Source organism: Ricinus communis, chromosome 7 (assembly GCF_019578655.1).
Source record: "Ricinus communis isolate WT05 ecotype wild-type chromosome 7, ASM1957865v1, whole genome shotgun sequence".
NCBI classification, from domain to species: Eukaryota; Viridiplantae; Streptophyta; class Magnoliopsida; order Malpighiales; family Euphorbiaceae; genus Ricinus; species Ricinus communis.
Genome location: NC_063262.1, coordinates 19,836,179 through 19,849,979, shown reverse-complemented (window position 1 = coordinate 19,849,979; position 13,801 = coordinate 19,836,179). Strand labels below are relative to the sequence as shown.

At 31.5% G+C, this 13,801-nt stretch overlaps 2 protein-coding genes across 2 annotated transcripts; both read right to left on the bottom strand.

The window, feature by feature from the left end:
- Positions 1-1,442: 1,442 nt before the first annotated feature.
- On the bottom strand, positions 1,443-2,630 carry LOC8264276 (polyubiquitin). The gene has a single exon (XM_002529691.3). It carries the CDS (start codon positions 2,431-2,433, stop codon positions 1,666-1,668), a length of 768 nt encoding a protein of 255 aa, XP_002529737.1. The 5' UTR covers positions 2,434-2,630; the 3' UTR covers positions 1,443-1,665.
- A 3,034-nt stretch (positions 2,631-5,664) lies between these two features.
- LOC8264275 (peroxidase 27) lies at positions 5,665-7,270 on the bottom strand. Its single transcript, XM_002529690.3, has 4 exons — positions 7,022-7,270; positions 6,749-6,937; positions 6,465-6,630; positions 5,665-6,250 (listed from the first exon to the last, which is right to left on the bottom strand). Exons 1-4 carry the CDS (start codon positions 7,241-7,243, stop codon positions 5,835-5,837), a joined length of 993 nt encoding a protein of 330 aa, XP_002529736.2. The 5' UTR covers positions 7,244-7,270; the 3' UTR covers positions 5,665-5,834.
- Positions 7,271-13,801: the final 6,531 nt, after the last annotated feature.

Genomic DNA, 13,801 nt, shown 5'->3' with positions numbered 1-13,801 from the left:
CTTTGTTGAATTGGTTTGTTTATTATCAATATTAAAGCTTTGAATTATATTTTTCCGAGCAGACAAATTATTTCTTTTTAGCGAGCAATGCAGTTTGCTTTGAGGAAGCCTGTTTGCCAATCAAGATTTTTTTTCGATTTTCTTTTCAGCGAATATATGCATATATTCGTTCAAGGTTCAAACTCAAATTCATTTGGAGGATTTTTCCTCTCACTTTTTCAATTAAATTGAAATTTTCTTTTTTTATTTATTTATTTATTTATATTTAATATTAATTTTATTTAATATTAATTTCAATCTTTTTTATTTAATAATATTAATATTTTTATTTAATAATATTAATATTCATTTTTATTTAATATTTAAATATTTATTAAATTTAAAATGAAATATTCATTTTATTAATTTTAAATATTAATTATTTAGGAATTATAAGAAAATGTGAATTCTCAGCTTTTCCACAGCTACTTTATATATAGTTACATCATCAAGATCTTTCATTTTTACTTTATCCCAATGATCAAGTTCCTAGAATATTTCAATCAACTCACCATAGTATGTCGGAAGAGATCTGCCAAACTGTCGACTTAGGAATGTTGATTGATTAAGAGCAAAAATCTGAGTTTTGTCCAATCCCTAATAGAATGCTTTTGCAAAAGTATTCCAGGATACAAAAATACCTTTTCATGATTTTTGGTGTCATTGATGTGAATAACTAGGTTTTAACTTTTTGATTTTCAGCATATACCATTTGGAATAAGAATGATCGGTTAATTCGGGTTGAGGAGAATCTCCCATAGTATAATCTAACTTCTCATGCCAATAATATACATCTCCATAATTTGAGATCAAATATCATATAATTGGTTTCGGTAAGGGTTGTTCCACTTTAAAGCCAGGATTTTCAGAGGAAACATATTTTATTTTGTGATGGTATTGGTTGATTTAGTAGGAATTTCAAATAAAGATGAAGACATATTTTTAATAGAGAATTTACATAATCGGCTCTGATACCATAAAAAAATTTGATTTAATATTCACTCCTATTGAATTACTCAAGTACAAAGACTTATATAGACTCTCTTTTACAAGACTTCTATTATAATACAAATTAAAAAAATATATTCCTAAAAGATAGGAACATATATGGTAAGAAATAAATATAAGAAATATACACTAAATAGGAGTTGAATATCAAAACAAATCTCACTATCAAATATATCCATAGTACAAAATTAGTACCACAAGTTTTGCTGCATATAGTCTAATAGTCATAACCAATATAATAACAAGAATTAGATATATGACATGAAATTATCATGCTCAAGATACATAGATCTGACCCTTGTCATAAAATTATCAACCCAACTAATCGTGCATACATATTTCGTTTTCTGGGCATTCGCTGAACAGTAACATGAGTTTTGTTATTGAAGAACTAATGGATAAAATATCTTGCTCATTATATATAGGAAAAACTAAAGAACATATATTAAGTCTAATACATATGAGTTGAATCAATGTTGTTACATCTAATATGGAATTAAATTCCGATAACCTTTCTAAATTTAACACATGATGCTAATTTGTTTAACTGAGAAATCATTCTTTAAGTCATAAGTAATACACACTCTGCAAACCATTGATGTGGATACCTCACACATCTCAGTATCCATTGTGACTCACTGTCCCCTTGAACACATAAAGTGAATCTCCATTCTCAACACCATGCCATCGAAGGCTACAGTTATCACGCATTATTCTCTGTTTATGTATGAACAAGTAATCATCCAGGGGAAGAACTTTTCTGCTCAAAAGGAGCCGCCTTAAATCACTAATAGTACTTGAATCCTTCATCTCCAAAGGAATGGCTGCTGCATTAAGCAAAGATGAGGAAGTCTGCACTGTGATGCTTAGCTTTCTTGTACAAGGTTCATCCCTCAGGCGAGACATGGTCTTAAGGAACACAATTATTTCAGAGAATTCACGTATACCATATTCGCTTAGATTGCGAAAATCCTCATCAAGTTCTATCCCGGAAAAGAAAAGTGACAATCTTTTGATTGGTGTTCCATCAACAATGTGGATTTTTTCTTTCAGACTACGAATAGTATCAGTTGTATCCACCTCAATGTTAATCTGCCTAGATGAAAATTTTACAATGATTTGGATTTTTCTAGTGTCATTACCATTGTTGAACAGAAGAGGATTCATGGGTTCGATAGTAAGGTCGATTTTTGTACCTTCAGTGACAATGGGATAGTCTTCCATGTCTAGACCATCAACTAACTCCCAACCAAAGATGGATAGAGTTTGTGCAGCCACAGAAACACCAAGGAGAAGCTCAATCTTGCTTTTGATTTCAAGAACAGGTTCTTGGTGACCAACTTCGATGGGAAATTCACGTGCCCAAGCTACAATCATAACCCTCATTTCTTTTTCTTTCTGTCAATCAAAGAATCCTCCTTTTCTACTTTGCCTTATTATGTGGGGCGCGCAAGAAAATTATTGTTTCAAATGGGAAGGATTTAATGTATTTATTATAGGTATTAAGGCGCACTTCTTGGAGTCATACTATTTGAGTGGTTAAAAATTCAGGCTAGCCTGGAAATAATTTATGTATGCTTGGTAGCATGAGCAGCTCATGCACGAAATGTAATTCTTCTGTTCTCTAAGATTGAACTGTGCAAAAACACTGATCTCTTCTGGTGAAAGTTGATTCAAATATTCTTAGAGACTGCTTTGAAATTTTTCTTTCTTGGGATAGTAATTATTTATTTAGATAGTGGATTAAGACTGTTACTATTGAATAACATTCTGCTACGTACATATATATATATATATATATATACATATATATATATATATATATATACATATATATATATATATATATATATTCAAATTTGATCTGTCCTAGCATGTGATAAATTCTTATGTAGACTACTTCTATACATCACAATAAATAAAGAGTAACATATATATATATATATATATATATATATATGAGTGTCTTATTTTTATATTAAATGATTGACACATATTTTATTATTTAAAACTAATAGATATGTGTCAATCATTAGATTTATAAATGAAGACATATATCTAAATTAAATAAAAAAATTCGTATCAGAAACTTAACAAATATTTTTCAATTTAACTCGTGTTCAACTCTTGGCAACAATTTTTTTTTTTAAAACTTATTTTAAGAGTTTTATGATAGAGGAGATTTCACCATTTATTTATTTTTAAAAAAATAATTATAGGAATATCTCTATTTCTTTACTTTTTTCAAAATTATCCCTATACTGTTTTCAGAAATATTCATTTTTCACTTTCTTCATCTTTTTTATTTTTTTAAAATTAATTTTAGATATCTTACAGATACCTAACATATATTATATTTTAATAAACATATATTATTTGATGTTGAACATTTTAGTTGAATTCTGTTTCATTTTAAGAAATTTCAGATATCCAAAAAATATTATTATTGGGCAAACGGATAACTTTTACCGTTAATTTCTTTTTGAGTTTGCATTTAATTTCATTTCGAAAGGCTGAGATATTTACAATATTGTTATCCAAAATGTATTGTTATTTACTTTTATTTTATTAATGTTTCACATTCCTTTTAGTTGTTTTAAATATTTGCAAATATTGTAAATATCTATTAAATTATTCGTTTAAATCTTAATAATGAAAGAAATCAATATTTCATATTATTAATATTTAAGTATAAATATAATTAAAATTAACATATACTTTTATTTAGTGTATATCAAAAGTATACCAGATATATATTTTTCTTTACAATATATGTTCAACATTTATATATATATATTTTATCTAATAGCAGTTTATTTCATTTTTCAGATATAATTTTCTCAACGCATCTCTAAAAGCAAAAGAAAAAATACTTCATGATTCAACGCATTTTTTTTCAAAAACCGAATATAATTAATCGTTTTATAAGATTATAGGCTAATTAAATTGAAAATATTTCTTCTAAAAATTATAAATTAACTTAAATTCTATCCTAACATTACTAGGACCATGGAAAATCATAGTAAATTTAAAATAATAATAAAATATTTGTATATATTAATATATGGGTTTATATTCAGGTCGGACACGAACATTTTACCTTGTTATAAGTACCGGTACTTCTTAGACACAAATTAAAATATATCAATATAGTAATATTAAGTTACAGCATAAAAGAAAGATAAAAAATGTAATAAGATAAAAATACCTATTTTGACTAATGCGATATGTTTCTCTATAAAAATATAAAAATAATTAACTATACGTCATTGTATGCTTTTGGCACTAAAAATGATATATTTTTAATAATTAATTAAATGTTTATAAAATAGAAAATAAGTGATTGAAATAATAATTCTATCTATAGAAAAATAATTATATTTACCAGAAAAAAGAAAAATAATTATTTAATTGTATGTATTAATAACCGGTAATGCATCATTGCACAATTTACAGTTGAGGAAACCCAAAATAAAAACATACTATATTTTGAGGATATTTTCATTATTCCATTTTAACGGAAAGTTACTTGAAATTTCTGCAAAAATAAAAATAAAATTTTTGTCTACAATTTACTATATGTTTCTATTTATATACTAAATCGATAAATAATTGACATATATTTATTAATTTTAAATAATAAAATATATATTAATTATTTAATATTAAAATGTAAATAATTATATTTTTAAGATTGCTATATGCGATTTTAGCATTGTAGAAATCAAGACTTGTTTAGAGCCAAGTCAACTGTAAAGAGTCCATGACAGTGAATATTCTTCTTCGAGCTAAACAGCTTCAAGATATTAAGCGGATACAAGGAACCAAAGAGTTGAGGCGCTGATAAGATGAATAACTCCTATTTGGCCAACTTACAAACTCAACACTGATGGATCTCTCATTGCAAGTTTAGGTCATGCTTTTGCCGGTGGAGTGATTAGAGACTATTGTGGTCGTTGGATTGGAAGCTTCTCCATGAATATTGAATGTTGTAGAATTATGGAAGGGAATTATTCCAAGGTCTAGAGCTCGCCTGGAGCAAGAGAATTCAGAGTCTAGAGATTGGGGTGGACAATATGTGTGTAATTCAATGCTGAATGACCACCGAGAAGTAATTGGAAGTCATTACACCTTGATCCGCTCAATAAAAGAGTTGTTGAGCAGAAAGTAGCATGTCCATTTAAGACGTGTACAGAAAAACTAATCGTGCAGCTGATCATTTGGCTCACTCATTTCCAGTTAGTTGTCATATGTTGGATCCAACTCCCTCAAGTATCTCTTTTTTATTGACCGAGGACATTTGTAGGGTTTGCTTCATGAGAACTGTGTATACACTAAATCTAATTAAAAAATTTTAGAAAAAAAACTTTTAGAAAAATTATTTTCTAGTATTGGTGTATATTTCCACCTATATACAAAATTGATGGATAATTGACATATATTCATTAATTTTAAATAATCAAGTATATATCACTTATCTAATACTAAAGTGTAAAAATATTCATACATACATATCACTTTCTCGTTAGTTGTAATATATACATTAAATCTAAGAAAGAATCTCTCAAATTCTTATTAGTAAATAAAGTGGAAATACATGACAATTCGTTAGGTCGACATGCTTTTTTAAAAGAAAAAAATATGATTAGCACAGAACTCGTAATAAAAAATTATGAAACAAGACAGAGACACCATAATTGATCTAAAAAGAAAAAAGACAGACACCCTCAAAAGAAATTGACAGAAGCATTTGCAACTTTCTTGTAATCGAAAACAAGAATGATGAATCACCATTTGTTGACACAACCACAATGTTTTCTGATTTCGCCTTGCTTGCCAGTAAGAATTCCGACATAACCTAATTTCACCATTGATGCAGAAAAATCTCGAGCAAAAGTTAATCCACCGGTCAATGATTGAAGCCTGACGTAAGTGCTGGTTTCGAAGTCATCAAGAAGAGCTGCATCGGATTGGAAAAGACCTCTCCTTTTAGCTACAGTAGTATAGTAATCTTCATCGAATGATACGAAGCTTCCAGGGTCCATTTCAACGATAGTCTTTGTGCTTCCTCCTGGCTTGCACTTTTTCTTCAACTGAGCTGCGTATATTGGGTCCAATGATGGGTCTGTGTCGCCTCTGCCGGTGAAATTGTATAAGCGGTTTGAGATTATAAAGCAATGTCCAATGCCAATTGTGTGCCCTCCTGCAAATAGAAAGTAGTTCCAAGTTGATCAGATGAAAAAGAGGATAGACGAAGTCAGTTATATCCTGTTAATTTTTTTTTTTTGGAATAATTTTATATAGCATAAGAAACCATCCAATTTACTATGATCTTTCACTTTAATTCTAATGGAATTTACGCATTCTGTTATGAGTTTACAAATAAAAAGATAACATAATTATATTGTAGTTATCACCTGATAAAACTGCAAGGTCCTTAACATTTAAACCCTTAGCAGCAAAATTTTGTTTAAGTTCAGTAATGTTGGCGAACGGAGATGGCAATTGTGTTAATGCCTCTGAAGCAATTGACACTCTTCCATCTCTGCGCCCAGTAGGAACTGCCCAGAATGGTCCTCCAATCTGGAATGACAGGTAAAAAGAAAATGTTTTGATATAAATTTAAAATAATACGAACGATGGCAGATTATAATTAATATTTAACATTTATATGTGCAAGGATATTAGTGGACAAACTTACCATTAAAACTGCATCTCGAGCTGCTAAGGCCAAGATATCAGCACAAGAAACCACTCCAGGACACTCCCTTTCTATAGCAGATTTTATAGCATCAATCACATTGAACCCTCTTAAGGTTTGGTTTGGGATTGCATCTTTCTCAGCTTGATTATTCTTTGTGGATTGTAATAGCACAGAACCATCACATCCCTGCCAATTACAGCTCGTTCGTTAGGCTCTACATAAATAATTACTACTAGCTCATGAAAGTTTATGTAACAATGAACAACTTACCCTAACGAAACAATCATGGAAATGCATTCTCAGCAAAGGCGCAGCAAGAGTTGGGTCTCTAGAAACGTATTGGTAAACAGTTCTATGGACAATAAACTCTGCTCTAGGGCATGTCCTCCTGTAGAACCTCATATATAAACCCCATGCATTAGTGAGATCTAAGAACAGAAGTAGGAGAACCAGTTGCGCAAAGAGAAGCCTAAAAAGCTTTTGCACTGCCATTTTCGATCTCTTAAATATTAAAGAGAAGAAAATGTTGGAATTTAGTTTGATTAGTTCCTTGTGGGCAGTGAGATAGTCTCGAATGCATAGGCCAGCTTTTATAGTTTTGGTTCCCTTAGACTGTGTCTTTGACAAACTGGCATTAGATTAAATATGAATGAATTATGATCATTATATATTTATATGTGTGTGTGTTTGGATTTTCAGTGTTGTTAGTGATTTTTCTATTATCGGAAAACACTTCTAGTGCATCATATATTATTAATTTCTTTAGCTTAACGATCCATATAAGAATAAGAGAGTATTGGGAATTCTTATTTATGGTTGGTGTATACACCACAACGAATAGGAGAACAACGAATAGGAGAATAATACATATATACGAATATTTTATACTTTGGTATTGAATGATTGATACATACTTTATCATTTAAAACTAATGAATATATGTCAATTACCTATCGATTTTGTATATAGGTGGGAACATACAACAAGTCTAGATATAGATTTTTCTATTTGTTATGATTTTCATAAATCTATATATTGTTAATTGGAAAATTTAAATAGATTTAAAAGTGTTATTTAACATAATTTAAAAATTATAAATTCAATATAAAATTTATCTAGATTGTGTTGGATTTAAAATTATGCATTTACGGCACTTGTTATATACATCTTAGATATATATAATTTTTATGTTTATATTCAATGTAAATTTTTATTTTATTAAAAGTGTCGGTAATTTTTAGACTATTTGAGATATAATAATTATTAAATTAAGTCCGTATGTAAAAAAACTTTACCATCAATCTTCCCTAACATGATTTGTATGACATGATAATCTTTGTTGTGAAAATTCTTATACGCATTCAATTCAAGTAACATGATATATCTCCAGTGAGTAGACAATAGTGTCGTGGCTCCAATAAGATAACAACCTCGCTGCTCATTTTCTGGCATATGAAATAGAAAACGAATTGAGTTACATATGGTATTCTACAATGTGATTGCACGTTGGGCAACTAGTCCACTACTAGCAGAACTGGAAAGAATGTACTGATAAAATGGGTTGACTTTACACTGGCATACAATTAAAGACCTCAAAGATTCTTAATCATACAATTACAATTGTCCAATTTAAAAACCCAACTTGGCATCAAACATTTCTCTTATCGAGTTATAGCTTAGACCAAATGTAATTAGGACAATCCAATCAATAGATTCTTATGATTGTTTGGACAACCGAAAGGCCAAGTTGTCTGATCAGAAATAGATATTAAGAGAATGTTTGAGGCTTACAAGATTTTTTTTTTTTTTTTAAATCAACAAAAAGAAAAGTATTATTTGTAAATAGGGAAACCTTTGCGGGTATGGGAGTATAGTATAAATAAAACCATCTGGTTATATATTTTTCTATTTGAAGGATGAAAATATTTTTTATATTAAATCGGTATCACATCATTTATTTTGTTAGTATTTTTAAATCTATATTTATAATTTTTATTATTTTATATAATTTTAATTTCAACTATTACTAAATTATAATTTTATAAATAATATGGTATTTAAAAATTCATTCTCAAATTTATGAATATATTAAAATTTTATTTAAAAAAATCTTTTTTTAAATTTAATTAAAATTAAAAAATTTATATTTTAACAATTTATTATGATCATAAAATATTTAATTGAATACTAAATTACTTAAAAATAATTATTTAATGAAAACTTATATTTATATTAATATTTATAATTCAAAAAATAAAAATATTAAATATATCTAGAATATGCTAAAAAAACACATAATTTTTAGTATAAAAAATATTATGTTGTTTAAATATAAATGAGCTAAACCACACGTTATTTTTTAAACTTTACGCCAAAAATAATTTTACAGTTAATGCGAGAGTTAATCATATGATTAAGAGGAGAGGCAGCCTAGTGGAGTTTATGTTGTTGTTGACTTCTGAGAGCATTAATTGTCAAAACTGCATTTTTAATTCTAAACGGAAATTAGAATTTTAATTCTAAAATAAATATAAAAGTATCAATTCATCATTCACACATACGCTTTTTGCATTTCATTTTTAATTTTAAAAAGTAACTACTAAAATTATTTGCATATTCTAATAATGATATCCTCTTTTGATTTTTATTTGTACTTTCTCAAAACAAGTATGGGACTACATGTTAACAGCATGTTCTACTTTTAGCACAAATTACAATTGGCGAAGAGAAGGTAAGTTGCGGAGACTCCATCAGATGGCCTATGTGTATTATTTAATGGCAAGGAATGAACGTCGTGGTATTTCAATACTAATAACCTTTTATATATATATATATATATATATATATATATAGCGATAGCCGAGTAGAATATGTCAAAACAGATAATTCTGATATTATAACGATTTACATTTTGATACTGAACATAAGTGAAGAATAGTTTCCTCGTTTGGAGTATATTGTGTAACTTAGGGTTACGGTGTGCATGGTTGTATGTCTGATCCTTTTTCTTTCAGTGGTTTCTATTAGCTCGTTAGCCTCTTTTGCATTTCTAAGATACCTCTCTCCTCATATACTTTGTGTTGCCTTCTTCATTTATTTATGCTTTTCTCTTGATTTCTATTTTTATTTTCATTGAGTGGTTAGCTTATGAGTTTCTCTTTGACCCTTGAGGTGCTTGTTTCAGTTTACCATCCCTTTCATTATGGCGGGAAACAATTTAAAGTCGGAAGATATTGTGCTCAAAGATTATATCAAAAAGCTGAAGGTTTGTGCTACACGGAAAAGACCCTTGAACTAACTACCACTACGGACCTCACTATGTTTCATTCCGAGAGGACTCTTGTGGGTAGCTCCTATCCTTCAAGAAATTATCTGGGCGGATGATTAAAGGTACACTTCAGAAGATTTAGAAGTTGACAGGGGAGCTTCAGGTCCAAAAGTGAAATCAGAGTATCTTTATATTCCAGTTTCAATCCAAGGAGGACAAACAGTAGATGATGGAGGGAATCCCTTGGTTTGTAGCCAACTCGCTCCTGGTTTTAGTGAACTGGCCTAGCAACACACGTATCGACCATCTGGAATTCTCTCAGCATCCTTTTTGGGTTGAAGCCCACAACCTACCTCCTGAACAAATAAATGCAAGCAATGCTGAAACAATAGGAAGGTTATTTGGTGGATATATCAAGATGGAGAATATGGTGCCCTCTTCTATTAGATGTTTTTTCAGCCTGAGAATAAGGGTGTTAGTTGAGTTAGAGCAACCTCTCCCTCTTTATTTCTGGAATAAAAGAAAGAACCTACCAGTGGGGATCTATAAAGATTATTAGGTCTATTTCCAATACGAGCGCCTTCTAAAATTTTGCTTTCTTTGTGGTTGTATAGGGCATGTACTGAAGTTCTATCCTTTTCAAGGAGATTTGGCCAGGGAGCCTAAAGTCCATTTCAAGAAAAGACTTTATGAATACTAGTTTAGAATCATCGCATAAAAGGGAAATTATCAAGGATGTCACTATAGAAGAAGCTTCCCAGGATCAGCTGGCTATTGTGGCCCAAAGCAAGGATTGGTATCTTGCTCCAAAAGCTTCAATTCTCGGGTTTCAAAGGCAGGACCTTCCCCAAGAAGACATTTGGCGACAATAGGTAATGTTAAATTGCCAACTTACTAGTCTTCCAAAAGCTATTATCATTTCAAAAGGACTCACATGGGAAGGGCATAAGAAAAGCCAAGTTGTCAACCTAGTGTCAAATCAAGGAGGGTCCTTTAGGAAAGGGAAAAAGCTAGCTAGCCCATCTAGCTCAACTTCCAGCTCGGACTAAGAACTTACTCTAAAAACTAGATATCGGGCCCTTAAAAGGAAATCCTTACTCAATAATAAATAGGATTCTAAGGGCTTAGGCATTAAGAAAACCTAGGTGTTTAAGAAGGTAAACAAGCCCAATACCAACTTACGGCAAGCGTGCTGGATTGGATCATTGGAGAACTTCTCACAATGGGTAAATTTAACTCTGTTGAGGATGAAGGGGTAGGCAATAACGAATCAACCAAAGGCTCTACCGGTTTCTCCTGTAGCGGGCTGAATAACCCTATAAAACTTAATACCATTAGCTTTATGAAGAAAAGGAAGTTAAAACACCTTACTCATTAGAAAAAGACTGAAAATACATGAACTTCCATCAGAGGGCCTTCATCATGATCATGAGAACCTCTACTTGATGGAGACATAGAAGGACAAGGCGGTAGTAAAGCTGGTGCTTCGGAAGGAGTTGGTGGCTTGCCTAAAGCCACTGTTATGCCATGAGTTGCTTAAGTTGGAATTGTCAGGGGTTAGGGAGGCCTTTGACAATTTATCATCTAAAGAGCTTGTTGATAGCTCACCACGCCACTTTATATTTTTTGGCAAAAACTAAGCATCTAAGTGGTTTTGTCGACAAACTCAGAAGGAGAATGGGATATGAATCTGGTTTCTCTATGGACCTTGAAGGCTTATCAGGCGGTCTCTTTGTGTGGGGTCCTTAGAGGTGAAGGTATAAATTCTTCATTCTTCAAAATATTTCATCCATACATATGTCTTAATGGTTGGGTCTAATATGTCCTAGTATTGTACCGTCTATTATGGGGATTCAAGTTGTATGCTTAGGAAATAATATATATAATTTAGGTCTCCTGCTTAAACCTTCTGATGGGGCTCATTGGGTTGTTCTAGATGATGTCAATCTAATAAATAATAATTTAGACAAATAGGAGAGAGAGAGATACCTTACGACCAGTTACAGATCCTAAGAGATTGGGTTAACTTCTGTGATCTTGTGGAAGTTCCTTTTCTGGGTCCTCAATTTTCATGGTGCAACAAGAGGTCTGGTAACCATTGCATTCAACAAAGGCTAGATAGGGCTTATATGAAACTAGAGTGGTTGGAGACCATATACCATTTCTTATAATGCCTTTTGATTCATCTAAAAGGAAGAAATGATTGTTCAAATTTGAACTAAAGTGGCTGGAGGAGCTATGGTGCTCTAAGGTGATCCACAATGCTTAGGATGATAACTTCAAAGGATCTCATCAATTTATTTTGAAAAGGAAACTGATGAATTATATTAGGAATCTTAGATCTTAGCACTCAACTGAGGTTGATAACTTAAGGTCCAAAATCAATCAAATTCTAACTGAGATTAATACCCTCTACCAAATTCCCTCCTAATTCCAAGGACATGTTGAGAACGAGCTTATTGGGAAGTTGGAAACTCTGTGGAAACAAGAGGAGCAGTTCTGGTTCCAACACTCTCATGTTAAATGGCTTCAATATGGGGATAGGAATACGTCCTTTTTCCATACTAGTGTTTTGTAGAGAAGGAGTAGAAATAGAATCCATATGATAAAGGATTCCCAAGGAGTTTGGCTCAAGAGTGAAGTAGATATTGAAAGGGCGATCATGAAGTATTTTCAAGACATTTACACTAGTCAAGGTATATAGGACTAGGAGGATATCCTAAGTTGTGTGCAGCATAATATTTCCCAAGATATGAATGAGTCATTGATCAAGCCAATGCCGGAGGAAGAGGTCAGAATGGTTGTTTTCAGCTTTGAAGGAACAAAGACTCCTGGGCCTGATGGCTTCTGTGCAATATTCTACCAAAAATTCTCGCAAAAGTAAAACTTGACTTAGTTAATGCTGTCAACAAGTTCATTTCTTTTAAATTCCAATTGGGGGCCTTCAACCAAACATCCAATGTACCGATTCCCAAAACACCTAACCTCGAATCCCTTGATGAGTATAAACCTATTAATTTATGCAATGTGGTGTACAAGATTATCTCTAAAGTCCTAATGAGCAGGATTAAACCATTTTCTAATGAGATCACAGACGAGAATTAAACTGCTTTTTTCCTCAGAAGGCACATTCTCTTGGTGGTTCATGAGTTTTTCCACTCTTTAAACAAGCCATGCCCTTCAAAAACAGCCAACCTTGCCCTCAAACTTGACATACCCAAAGCTTATGATAGTTAAGTGGGCTTTCTTGGAGAAAGTCATGGTTAAGATGGGCTTTCATCAGGATTTTATCCAGATGATCCATCAATGTATTTCTACTATTTCCTTCTCTATCCTTTTGAATGGCAGTCCCTCGAAGCCTTTCGTTCCCTCAAGAGGTCTTAGACAAAGGGACCCCCTCTCCCCTTACCTTTTTCTCTTTACTACCAATGAGTTCTCCATCTTCTTTCATAGGGTGATCCAATGTGGCTTTCTATAGGGAGTTAGAATAACAGGAGATGTCCTACATTATCCTATATGCTTTTTACTGATGATATCATCCTCTTTCTTAAAGCTGGCATGGATGAAGCTAAAAAGGGTTAAAGGGATCCTAGATCAATACTAGAGGACCTCTGGGCAACTTGTCAACTTCTCTAAAACAGGGGTTATCTTCACCAAGTCGGTTTTGAGCCAATTAAAGATGCTATTATGTCAGTATATAGAGTAAGGCATATCACTAAGAATGATAGGTATTTAGGCACTCATGTGTTATGGGGGAGGAGGAAGATGAGAATCCTAGGATT

Bases quoted from the DNA above. Each gene is read 5' to 3' on its own strand.
- LOC8264276 (XM_002529691.3), bottom strand. From the start codon at position 2,433: ATGAGGGTTATGATTGTAGCTTGGGCACGTGAATTTCCCATCGAAGTT.
- LOC8264275 (XM_002529690.3), bottom strand. From the start codon at position 7,243: ATGGCAGTGCAAAAGCTTTTTAGGCTTCTCTTTGCGCAACTGGTTCTC. The intron at 6,631-6,748 runs GTAAGTTTGTCC...CTGTCATTCCAG, and splicing joins CTCGAGATGCAGTTTTAATG to ATTGGAGGACCATTCTGGGC. The intron at 6,251-6,464 runs GTGATAACTACA...TTCTATTTGCAG, and splicing joins GGACCTTGCAGTTTTATCAG to GAGGGCACACAATTGGCATT.